Source organism: Anarrhichthys ocellatus, unplaced genomic scaffold (genome assembly GCF_004355925.1).
Source record: "Anarrhichthys ocellatus isolate YVR2014 unplaced genomic scaffold, GSC_Weel_1.0 scaffold20, whole genome shotgun sequence".
In the NCBI taxonomy this organism is placed as follows: domain Eukaryota; kingdom Metazoa; phylum Chordata; class Actinopteri; order Perciformes; family Anarhichadidae; genus Anarrhichthys; species Anarrhichthys ocellatus.
Genome location: NW_022280050.1, coordinates 130,406 through 143,133, shown reverse-complemented (window position 1 = coordinate 143,133; position 12,728 = coordinate 130,406). Strand labels below are relative to the sequence as shown.

Below are 12,728 nucleotides of genomic sequence, written 5' to 3'. Positions count from 1 at the left end.
ACACACACACACACACACACACACACACACACACACACACGGATTTTAGGGGTAAAAAGCAGGTCGGGCCCCCAGAGGGGGGGGGGGCAGTGCACACAGCAGGCCGGAGCATCCTCCTGCATTACTTTGCTCAACACGACACAGACGGGTGAAATGGATACTAAAGTATCTTCAACCACATAGCCAAGGCCCTGGGATAAGGATATTTAACCCTTTTGTACAGCGGACATAACTGAGCCCTACTTTTGAGTTTTACTTCTGTCAAATGCTTTGAAGGTGACAGAATCTGAAATGTTCCACAAAAATATCTCTTCATGTACGTCACCGTCACCCTTCGCTTCCTCTCTCTCTGTCGCTTTCAAAACGCACACGAACACACCACACGCTGCAGCAGCTGCCCTCCGTCTGTCACTGTCCTCCTTGTGCTAATGTCATTCATGAAAAATGTCCTCATGTAAAATAAGTTAAACTAAAATGACAAAATATTTGGTTTTGGCGAGACTGGATTGACTGAAATTTTACAAGTAATAATAATAATAATATAAACTGATGACTGAAAAAGAGACATTTGACACAGGACTAAGAGTAGATAAAAAAAAAATACCTGATAAAATTAGAGAAAACATTTTGTCACCAGTAATGACTCAAAGTTGATTAAAATTGAATGACTTTTCGTCGACTAAAACATGTTAAGTTGCTGTCGACTTAAATTAGACTATAACTATGAAGGCTAAAAAGGACTAAAATGAGACATTGTTGTGTAAATATTAAGATGAAGACTAAATCTAGCTGCTAAAATAAACACTGGACAGAGGACAGCCCGACATGAATGTGCACAGTGACCAAGTCGTAAAACAAGCTGCTGTAAAGCAGTTTCATTCAAAACCTAAAAATAAACCCAAAGATACATTTGAAAACACTTTCAGAGGAGTTTCTCTGAAGCCATGTCTGATCATAGAATACAGAGTAAGTTATCGTGACATACTAAACAGTTGCTGCAATGTTGTGGTACAATATATGATATAATCGTCCCTCTTTGTTCCCCGACGCTGTGAAGAAAACAAACACTGCATTTTGAAAACCATCACTGTAATGTGCCGTGGTTTAGCTAAACAGATACTTTTGACTAAAAACAGAACATTATGGAGAGAGTGTCTGAGGGTTATGGCTTTGTAGTATTGCTGATGTGTGGAGATGACATAACTCTGGCCTGTGGGACAGAAACCAGATTCTAATTTAGCTTTTATTGGAGGAAAATCTTGGGAGGAACATTTGGGAAATTTGGATTATGGGCCTGAGCGAAGTGACAGACGTGAAAAACGTGATTGAAAATATACAGTTATTGTAAATGATGAGGGATGCCTGATTCTCACCAAAAGAAATATTTGCAGCCCAATACTAATGTCTGATTAGGAAGGTCCTGCTCACCCTCAGATCTGAGTCTCTAAAGGATTTATTTTCACATCTTTGGGTTTTTTACAGCCCAAATAACAGATAAACTAATCTTCTCAACAGACTGGAAAAATTATTCAGGCAAGAAGATTGGGAGATTGGAAACTTCTGATGCTGAAGCTGCTCACCAAGTTCCCTCTTCCTGCAATAGTCCAAATGACCTATATTTAGAAAACAGTTATAAAGTCAAGGACTCACGTAAACAGCTCAGTTTAATCCTAGTCATAACATCATCCGGCTGAATGCGGTTATGGACAATAAAAGCGTGAATACACAAACTGATATATCAAGCACATCTGTCAACAAACTGAAAGACACAAGATGTTGAAACGTCTCACCAGTCAAATATAAATCCAAGTAGTTTTGCTTCAAAGTGAAAGATTATTATTTATTATTTGCTCAAGGACTCTTCTGCAGCAGAAATGACTCCCTAGTGTCTTCTGCGGGTGGCAGACGAAGATAAGTCAACTTTATTGTTTAACAGAAATTCAAGGAATCATGTTTCTAGCTGGTGTGGGTATTGAAAACTTGAACGACTTTCACAATGGACAAATCAAAGGCAATTCAATAGCATGCATGGCTAACGTGTGTTGTGTGAGGAGGAGCGAGCAGGTGATTACGTCATCGCTTGGCTCTGTGACAGAGGGATGAGCCAACAGCTCGGCGTGTGTTTATTAGCTTTGTAGGCAGCGGAACTACCGCTGTAATGTTACTTAACCACTCTGATTTCCAGCTGAGAAATGTTCCATCCATATTCTCTCACCTCACACACACACACACACACACACACACACACGCACACACACACACACACACCTACTGTGGCAACGGAGAAAAGCCTGCTGTACCTACAGCCTCACTCAGCAGCACTTATGTGCATCTTACATTCGTGGCTCATTTCCAGCTCAGTATAGCAAAAAATCAGACATAATAACGTGACAATTTAACAATGTGCTCATTTTTAGGTTCATACTTGTATTTTGGGGTTTCTACTAGAACATGTGTCTGAATATACTTGTTTTCTTTCCTTTTCTGATATCCCGCCGTTCTTTTGGAAGGACTGAATAAGATATATTCAATGAAGATATAAACAAAAGTCACTCCTAACTCACTTAACTTTTACTCACAGGCTTTTAGGCAAACAGAAATGTGGAACTTCAAGGAATATTTTATAACGTGTGAGCACAATAAAGGCATGCCGAAAACAAACACATTAATTCCTAGTTCAGCCCCGTCTAACCTCTCCGCCCTGCTAGCTGCTATAAACACATTTTACAGGCTGGTTTTCAAAGGGTTCATTCTTTCGATGGGACCAGCTAAGTGACACTGGGAGAGGGTGTGAACTGTTTGGAGAAGCCACAGGAACAGACAGACATTTAAAAACCTGTCAACTCAGCAGTACAGTCAGACAGAGTGGCACTAACACTGATGAGTCAAATTAAACTTCAAAATGAAAGGGGGGGGGGGGGTTGTGCTTTATTTATGCGACAGTTAATTTAAATTTATTTCCCTGCCACAAAGTCAACGGTTGGTTTTTCTCTTTTTAACCTAAAGACAAACAGCTTTAAAGAAAGCGGTATAGTGACAGTTGAGACTTACGGTGTGGAGTCCAAGCTGATGCTGTTGGCCTGCGTGGACGACGCCGATCTGTGATTGGAGGAGGAGAAGACAGGCAGGCTGGGTGAAGCGTGGATCACATGATCGACCAGGTGGCCGACGGACGAAGGGCGGAGTCGTGTGCCCTCTTGTACAAACAGCGAGTTCCTGACGGACAAACGGATGCAAAGACACACAGCGTTAAAGGGCTGAGAACACGGCCTCAAAACCTTTTTTTTGCGCCGACCAAAAATTATAACGTTTATATTTCTCTAACGTGAAGCCTGAATCTGGGACTCACTGATTGGGCGTCCCAGGTGGCGAGCGAGTGGGCAGGCTCTGGGTCTCCAGTCTCTCATCTGATAGGCTGTTCCTGCTGACCGACTCCCAGTCAGTTCCGCCCACCAGCTTCCTGGCCAACGGCTTGCTGGGTGATCTGCGCGGACCGAGGCATTTATTTGGTTGTGTCCAAAATAAAAACAATAATAATGAAACAAGTCCAAGTAGTTCATTGAACTAATCAAGAAAGATGTGTATTACCTGGCAAATATCCTGTCCTTGATGCCTTTCTCCTTTCCATACTGCACAGACTGCACCTCTGTCCGCCCGCTAGAGACACACAAACAACAAGAACAACTGTCAGTGGACTTGAATAATTCAACTTTAACTTTGCCGTATTTGGCTTAAAATTGAATCTTAAAAACCAGTCAAAATAACACCAGCATTAACAGTTGAGTGTAGTCGGCCAGCTTCAATATGGATATTTCATCGTATTATACACTGTTAATAACATGTTAAAGCAAAATCTCAATTGAAAGGCGTATCATGTTGGACAGTCGGTCAATATCCAAAGAGCAAAAACACAGACACACTGTCAAGCCAAACTTCAGAGCAAAGCCTGCTGGGGTTGTATCACTGCTGCTCAATAATGCATCACAAGACCTCAAACTCTCCGTTCACAACTCACCCTCATTTCATAGAAAACTACTAAGTTGTCACAAGGCACAATATAGTAAAATGTTTGTAAAAGTGATTTTATTATTTCCCCTTTCCAACGTAAAATTCCCCAAAATGTATAGAACATCACCGATGTGAAGTAGTTTGTTAGAGAGGTGCACATGGACGCCATGAATAATTAAGTTGTGGTTTTCTGGGGGAAGATAGCATGAGAGGCACTGGCCTTCCAGTGTTTCAGCCTCTGAAAGGGAAACAACTGCATCAACCTCCAAACAAACATGTACTTCTGTTGATGTTTACTGAGAGTCAGACAGTGAAATGTAGACAAAGCATCCACAAGTCTGGTCCATGTATGTGTGTGTGTACATGTCAATCTCTCAAAGTATGGCTGTCAGGGTGAGGCTGTTTGGAAATTCACTGTCTTGTTCTGTGGATACATATGTGTGTGTGTGTGTGTGTGTGTGTGTGTCATCTTGTTCTGACCAGTATCTGAACTTGGAGCCCAGGGTGAAGTAGTGAGCGAAGAAGTTCTTCTGTGGTGGGATGGGCCGATCCAGCCTGAAGAAGGTGTGGTGCTCCACGCAGGCCTTCCACAGGTTTTTACAGGCCCGGTAGTTCACCATGTTGAAACCCAGCAGCGTTTCCCGGGTCTCAGTCTGTGTGCGGGGAGGTAGAGAGAATGGTTAGCGGGCCTTTGAGTAAGACTTTGGCATTCAGCATGTGAAGTGACAGTGGGTGACCAGAATTCAGTTTATCCGAGTCCAACAGTGGGCATAATGCAAATAAAGATACATTATGCAGCGTGTGGCTAACCATTTAACTGTTTTTCCATTTATTTTAGTTCACCGTTTAGCTGTTTATCTGTTACTGTTAGCTAACATTTAAACTGTTTGTACATTACTTTTAGCTAACATTTCAACTGTACACAGGTCAGTTGTCTGTGTAGTTGTTTGTTATATTATGAATGAGAAAAGATCCACGTGTCAAACAAGGGATGCAGGACACAGCGGGGGATGAGAGCAGAGTCAACGAGGTCACAGACAGCAGGGGGTTAATCTGTACAGTATATACACACATTTAACATTCAGTATGTAAAAAAAACACACACACACACACACACACACACACAGGGTAATCTGTTCAAACATCACAAATGTGGGAAGGAGGTGGTGGTTAAGAAGAGTGTGTGTGTGTGTGTGTGTACTTACACCTACCGCCTCTCTTCTCAGCTGGATGAAAAATTGTTTGCACTTGAAGGAGATTTTCACTATTTTCAACCTGGAAGCAGAAAAAGACAAAGTTGGTGTCTCTACAGTTAATGAGCCGATCAGCTGTATTGGGACACTGATGTTAAATGTTTACACTTTTGATAAAAGTCAGTCATTGTGCTTTGGTAAGTATCATTAGTGGACATGCCCCAATACAAAACAAGGTAACAATCTTAAACAGCTTCGATTTTTTGAAAAACATGCGTTCTCAAATGTGTAATACTTTTGTTTTAATGTAATGTAGATTAAAAAAAATGTCTTTTGGTCATGCCAACAGCCAAATAAAAATACAGTAGCATCTCCTAATATTGTGGAAAAGGAAAGTTGTGCGATTAAATGTCATACTTAATGTTTTACACTATGATCACTGCTTTTTAATTTCATTGTTTGCTGAAAGGTGCTCCTCCTGATGGCCATGGCCAGCTATTGTGATAATATTCAATGGTGTTTGAACAAATAGAATCATTAACACGGTTTGTTTAGATATAAAGCCTCATTGAATTGTGTTAGTGGAATACAATCATTTAACAAGAAGAGGCAAGTTTCTTGCCTGATTATTTGTCATATTGTTTGAGTAAGAAAATAAACCAAATGCACTGAAAGCAAAACAATGAACAGCTTTATTTTCTCAGCAGCTTTCAGGTTGATGTGAACAGTCATTTGTCTCGCCATCGTGATTCTCCCTCCTCAACATCTAATTATCCCTCTCTCCCCCTTTAAGTAATCTTAAAGTTGTAGATATTGCATCATCCATTGAAGCTTTATGATGCGAGTGAAATATTAAAACTCTTTATGGCTGAATATAATGGTTGCTATTTCTGGAAGTTAACTTACAATATCCTGTACAGTTCTATCATTCTCGTTCACCTCTCGCTATTTTTAAGGATGTTTTCCTCTCACTTTTTCTCATGGATGTAAACACGGTAGCTAGCTGGGTATGCAGGAAGATAACGTTGACGTTCCTTATGTCTCTCATCACGCCTACAGAGCTCTAATTGGTCAACTGTATCTCAAACATGCAGAAACAGCCGTCGATAAGCAAAACACGAAGAAAGAAACTGGAATTCAAGATTAAGAGTCCGAACAATGTTTGCATGCACAGCATCACTTTGTAATGATCCACTCTCACTCTCTCATATCAGTCGTATTTGAGAGGTTTAAGTAAAAATAACTTTTAATTTGACCATGCACAAGTTGAAGCTTAGCCATACTCCACCATATTCTAAACAATGAAAACATTCATAACTAGCAATGTAGATGGAAGTACTGCAATCCAATCTTGACGTTCAGGAACCAATAAATAGAACTGAGAAGCACACTCCTCCATGAATCGCCTGTTCTTCAAGTAAGCCGACCCATGACTCACGTCCCAACTGTTCATTTAACCTCCGACCCGCTCCTCCTTCCATAGCTGGAGGGCGAGAGCGTGACCACACCGGAGCCTCTCCCAGCGGTTCAAGGATCGCCGATCCGCATAATATCGAGTCATGCATCTAAAGCGGCAGAAACGGTATGAAATAATATTGGAATCAGAAGACCACACGCGCGGCCGCAGTACGAGGTCTGCTGCCGAGCAGCAGCGGAGTAACATAAACCCTCCCGAGAGCTCTGTTGCTGCTGCTGTGACTCATCGCTCGCTGCTAAATATATTTTACATACTTACTCACACACTCTCTCGCATGGACAAACACACGTACACACACATGCTTAGGCAGAGTGTGAGTCATGCCCCATCGAAGTGTGGCTCATTTGTCAGGCTGCTGTGAACAGAAATAGGAGAGGGGGGGGGTAAAATATGTCTCCTTCTCTTGACCCTTCCTTACTGTATCGTACAGTTACATTTATTATTCGCATGGGGGAATAAAGACAAGTAGAGAGGAGAGACACCGGGAGATGTGACAGGACTGTAGCCGATGTAGGACATTGTGAGCCTTTGTTGAAGTGAGGATGAAGAACGAAAACATGAAAAGGAAATCCGTGAGCATAGGTTTTGAGAGACACAGTGGACTATTGTGTCGCTCTCTCTCTTTCTCACACATGGACAGCTGTTGTGGACACCGCTGTTGGTCTCTAAATTTAGCTCAGCTGACAGGATATGAACACACACACACACACACACACACACTGTTTTCTCTCCTCCACTTAGGAGGATTTTGCACTGATTCCATAGAGACTTATCCTAACCCGAACCAAAAAAAGTCTTTACCCTAAAAATTTCATGGTTTGGCCGCAAATGGGACGCGAGTCCCCAGAATTATGACTTCAGCTCCCCGCAATGTCAGTAACACAAAACCCTTCGTTCTGCAAACCCTTCGTAAGCACACACACTCTAACTCATCTTATCACAAACATCTTACTGTATTAGACACTCACATACACACACACACACACCAGCTGCTATGTGCATTTGGTCAGGGTGTGTGTGCGTGTGTGTGTGTTAAGCCTACACACGAGTGAATTATCTTCCGGAGTTACAGGGATTTGAGTTGTTACTATCCCACCCCCGGCACCCATTAACATTTAGCCTCCCACAGTGCAGCAGCAGAGGATGGGAGATTTCCAAGAATCGATGCTTTGGAGAGAACGAGAGCAAGAGACATAGAGCGATGAGAGCAAGTGAATTAAACAGAGAGGGTAAAAAAAAAAAAAAAAAAAAAAAAAAAAGTGTGAGCGGATTTGATGCCGATAATATTTCCAGGAAACCTAGTTCAACTCACCCCCCCCCCCCCCTAGAAATATCTGCTGGAATCATCTGCATAATTCCAGCAAAGATCAACTGAGGCTTAAACGTTTACATGCCATGTCAATAATCACCATGTGTGAGGTTACCAAAACATTACGCAGCACATTTCTCAGCAAAAAGGCTTCCTGGAGGCGGTTCAAGTGACGCTGGCAGACGTTTGAGACGAGAACATCCACAGTTTGATTCCCCGGCTCAGGGGTAATCTGGCTTTTGGAAATGACAGAAACGCGCTGTTTTAGTCCACCGAAAAGCAAGGCAGCAAAGATTCAACTGTTACAGTGGAGCTGCTAATAGTGACTGAAAATATCAATGGAGAAAGCTTTTTGGTTGTCTTCTGTTTTTCATCCACAGTTCTGCTCATTCACATCTAAAAGCTGCCAGGTTTCAGCTTCACTGAAACCGTTGGTCTCCAGCTGCCCTGCTCGTAGGCTTCCAGCAGGTGTAACTGAAGCTGTCGAGATTCTTTCATGTCTCGCACTTACATGCTCGAGTTGCATGTACGCTTTATGTTTCATCTCTTTTGGGATGTGTTTTTGCCCTCAAACCGACACACAGAACACAAACTACTGGTGGAAGTTGTGTTAAAAATCTGATTGAGCATTAACAACTCTCCCACGGCCCCGGAGTTCCAGGGCGTCCCACAGGGTTCAGTACTTGGTTTTCCTCCTATTCATCGTCTACCGGATTCCCCTCAGAGATTCATGATTACCAATGATTACATATCCACTAAATCCATCACCACTAAAACTCCCTCCAAAACTGCCTCGCTGAAGGTTAATCATGGATGCGAGCCAACTTTCTAAAACCGGACTGGTTCAAATCTGAGACCATCATCAGTGGGCCTCAAGTTCTCACCAAAACCACCCACAACTTCTGCCTCATCATTAGAGACGTGTGTGTGTGTGTGTGTGTTTGTCACTCACCATGGGAAATAGTTCATCCGTACCCTGTTCTTGTAAATCACAATGCCGGCGGACATCACTCCGAGAAGAATCTCTGTGTTGCTCTGGTCCTGAAGAGAGGAGAACAGTGTGTGTGTGAAGGAGCGTGTGTGTGTTTGTAATGAAGCGGAGCCAAACAGAGACACAACAGGAGTACGATATATTAAAAGAGAGGCTTCCTCACTGCTACAAAACAAGGAGCAGCTGACTCAAACTAAGAGTAGAGGTTAATGAGACACTGAGGAAAAACACACACGGACAGAAATCCCAATCTGTGCGGGACAAGAACAGAGTTCAGGTCAGAGTCCGATAGACTTCAGTCCAAATTGATTATCTAATTAAGAAATGTAATCCTGTATGCGCAATGTGATACTGATGATGACAGAGTGCTGACACACGTTTGTCTTGTGCTGCTAGTAGATTATCGGTAATAATTGAGATTCATGTGATTTTTTTCCACACAGAAATACTTCCTATGAAAGAAATCTAAATGGTGACTTGGCTGCACTGCTACCATCTGTTGCCACTTCAGTGAGAGCTGAATGCCAATGTGTGGCATTTCCGCAGGGTGTGGGCATCAACATCAACTGTACACACTGCAGCTCCTCCAACCGGTTCTCCATCCTCCTCGGCCGCTGAGGGACCGAACACAGCTTTGAATCAACCGTGTTGTGACAGTGGGGAGCAGATTGGGATTCTTTTGATATAAATTCTGATACCACCGGTTGTATGAGGGTTAGGGATTAAGTTATCTTGTACTGTTAGGGAGAAGAAGGAAAGAAAAAGGCCAGCGTGAGATCACAGACGCACGGACACGTCTAACGGGTCGCGTCGGCTTTTTGCTGAGGGAAAAAAAACTATGAGGCACGAGACCATACGGCAACACAAGAGACTCAAAACGTACACACAGCAACTCACCAAAAACAGACTTGAGTGTAAAGAAGAATAACACCTTACTTACCCTTGCATAGTGCAGCTCTATCCCGTAGAGCTCCAGCGAGCGTGCTGTGTTCAGATAATTAAACTCTGACTGGGCAGGAGATAGACCACTGAGAGCGAGAGAGGAAGGGACAGGTACAGGTACAAAGACAGATGGGGACGGGAGGTTGTGTGTCGGAGCAAAGGGAGTGATGATGACAGGGCGGGAAGAAGAAAGAGAGTGTGTGTGGTAGAGAGGCATATGAAGAAGAGAGGACGAGAAGGGCACAAAAAGGAACAAAAGAAATGGCCGATCAGAGACATGAAAGTAACAGCAGGGAAAAGGTCAGATAAACTGTGGCATATATATAGTTTACTGCAACACAATATACACTATCATACAACAGTTTATTGAACATTCAACCGAGTACAAAACAGTGTAGTTTTCTACTGATACTCTTTCAACTAACTCAAAAAAATCCCTGAGTGCAATAAAGCAGTCGTTGACATCGCGATAAAAAAGAAAAAGATATATTGTGCAGCCCTTATCTGGACATAAGAGTAATCTCTTCAAGGCCTGGAATCCAATTCATTTTTGAGTGATTTTCCTGCCACGTGCACGGCTGAATGCGTCAGTTCCTGTGAGTCTTTACATGCATTTGAATGTGTGTGGGATCACCGATGCGCTCGTGCATACCTGTGCTGCTGGTGGTGTTTGGCGACCTCTTTGTGGAAGTCTTGCGGAGGGTTGGGCAGGAAGCAGAATTCCGACAGATAGCCCGCCGTATGCTCCGTCTCGCTGTAGTCCCCCAGCTCAGCTGCAGAGGGAGAGATCCAGTTAATGTCAACGCGGCGTCGCTCGCAGAAAAAGGAGGAACCACACAGCTAACGAGACGACAACCAGGACGATAGAGAGGTCTGCATATGATGTGCACAGGTAGGACACTACACTGCAACATGTAGTTAAAAAACATATACTGGAAGAGCCAAACAGTTTTACACAAACACATGTAGCATTCTCTGTCCATTATCTGAAAGCTTACTTGTGGCAGATGTGCAAAAATATATTTTTATTGCAAATATGGCCTATTAAAGAAAACCTTGATCATCTTCATTGATAAACATCTTCCAGATATGAACATTTGTATGCTTTAGCTGATTATTAAAACAACTAACACCAAACCTTTCATTTAAATTGACACTCGTTAACTGACCGTGATTGTGGTTTATCGCACACTTTTCAATCTTTCCACCATCTTATTTACTTCATTAACATCTGTTCACACAGGAAAGCAAAGGAACAACCACACTCACAATGGTCTTTTCACACCTCATCTACAAGATTCGCACAGCCACCGACAAACCTCTTGTATTAAGAGAGTATGTATTATGCATTCACATTCTTTCTGAGCGTGCTGTTGTACACACGTCTTTCTTTGTCCTTGCAGATTTTCAACGGAGCCAACAGGCAATGCAACCCTTTTATACCATCATACTAACAGACCAGTCCTCAATGTGTGAACATATACCGAGCTGATCCGATACATGATATCCTCAACGCAGGCCAAAGACATGGTGAGACTGTGCGAGTACATAATACCATCTTAAAGAACATGTCGAAAACTAAATGGCAAGTATAGATCTTTGTCTTTCCTGATGAATGCATTTCATAAAGCAGATGGCCAGAGGTAATTACATGTGGCTCAAAATAACAAAAGACAGCAGCATCAAAAACACAGCTGCTTTCACTCAAAGATGAAGAAAGACGTGATTGTTAGAACAGGCAGAAAGATGAAGAGTGGAATGATTCTTAGATCTCTAAAAGCTTTCAGAGCGCTCAGAGAGAAGGAGCTCACTAGCTCGTGGTTAGAGCTCAAAAGCATCAATTTACTCAAGTAATCCCTGGACTAACCTACTAGCCGGTAGCTTAAACATATTGACCAACCAATCAATTCAAGCTCACCCGCTTATTGATGTGCACACGGCTCCAGGGAGAAATGTATGTACAGTCAATAGCTCACGTTTCAGAACGGTAGGCCAACGTTGGTTTTACTTTATGCTGCAGTTATTACTGTAACAAGGGTCCGACGTTCACACACGTGAAGCTCAAAGGCTGGCCGACAACCTGATCTCTCTTTATATATTCATCCATTGATGTGAAATCCATACTAGCTCACGCTCCCCTATAATGATGCTATTGACCAACGAGGCACAAACGAGACATTCAACTCATCATTTGTGATGATGGATTAACATGCATTGTGGGTAATTTAGTCCACATGTGTGACAGAAAACCTGATTGTATCCAATATCCACCACTGTCAATATGAATACAATACAAAAGCAACACTAGGCAACTCAATGAAACCCTGCTTTTAATGTAAACGTGTGGTGATGCAACAATATCGTACAGAATGCAAGCTTAAACGTGGGATTTAGAACGATCTGTGCCGGCACTCGGGCCGAGCAAACTGAATTAGCAGCATAGCAGCTGCTTCAAGCCGTTTTATTCCCCCCTCCCCCCCCAAAGCAAACATTTATCTTCACAATCTGGGCTGGCACCGAGCAGAGTGACAACATGGACCTAGCAACAGAGCGTGCGTGTGTGTGTGTGTGCGTCTGCGTGGGTTAAAAGCAGCGGTGTCATGACGGTGGTGATAGTCTGGGCCAAATCTCTTCTCTGGCCTATATACTGCAGCAGTGCAGATTCCCCACGAAATATGCCAGAGGGGGTGGAGGACAGAAAGAGGGAGAGAGAGAGAGAGAGCAGAGGGGAGTGGAGAGAGAGAGAGAGCAGAGGGGAGTGGAGAGAGAGAGAGGGGGGGGGGGGGGGGGGGGGGGGGAAAAAAAAAA

General features: G+C 43.0%; 1 protein-coding gene across 2 annotated transcripts in view; it reads right to left on the bottom strand.

The window, feature by feature from the left end:
• Nucleotides 1-12,728, bottom strand: part of ptpn4a (protein tyrosine phosphatase non-receptor type 4a) — a 53,388-nt gene that overhangs the window by 11,165 nt on the left and 29,495 nt on the right. Inside the window, exons 8-15 of one of the 2 annotated variants that reach the window (XM_031858280.1) lie at nucleotides 10,573-10,693; nucleotides 9,919-10,006; nucleotides 8,940-9,028; nucleotides 5,214-5,283; nucleotides 4,489-4,661; nucleotides 3,589-3,657; nucleotides 3,350-3,484; nucleotides 3,052-3,216 (exon numbers count right to left, since the gene is read on the bottom strand). In XM_031858280.1, the coding sequence (XP_031714140.1) occupies nucleotides 3,052-3,216; nucleotides 3,350-3,484; nucleotides 3,589-3,657; nucleotides 4,489-4,661; nucleotides 5,214-5,283; nucleotides 8,940-9,028; nucleotides 9,919-10,006; nucleotides 10,573-10,693 (910 nt within the window). The remainder of the gene's footprint in view (nucleotides 1-3,051; nucleotides 3,217-3,349; nucleotides 3,485-3,588; nucleotides 3,658-4,488; nucleotides 4,662-5,213; nucleotides 5,284-8,939; nucleotides 9,029-9,918; nucleotides 10,007-10,572; nucleotides 10,694-12,728) is intronic. The other variant, XM_031858281.1, reaches the window with a different exon arrangement.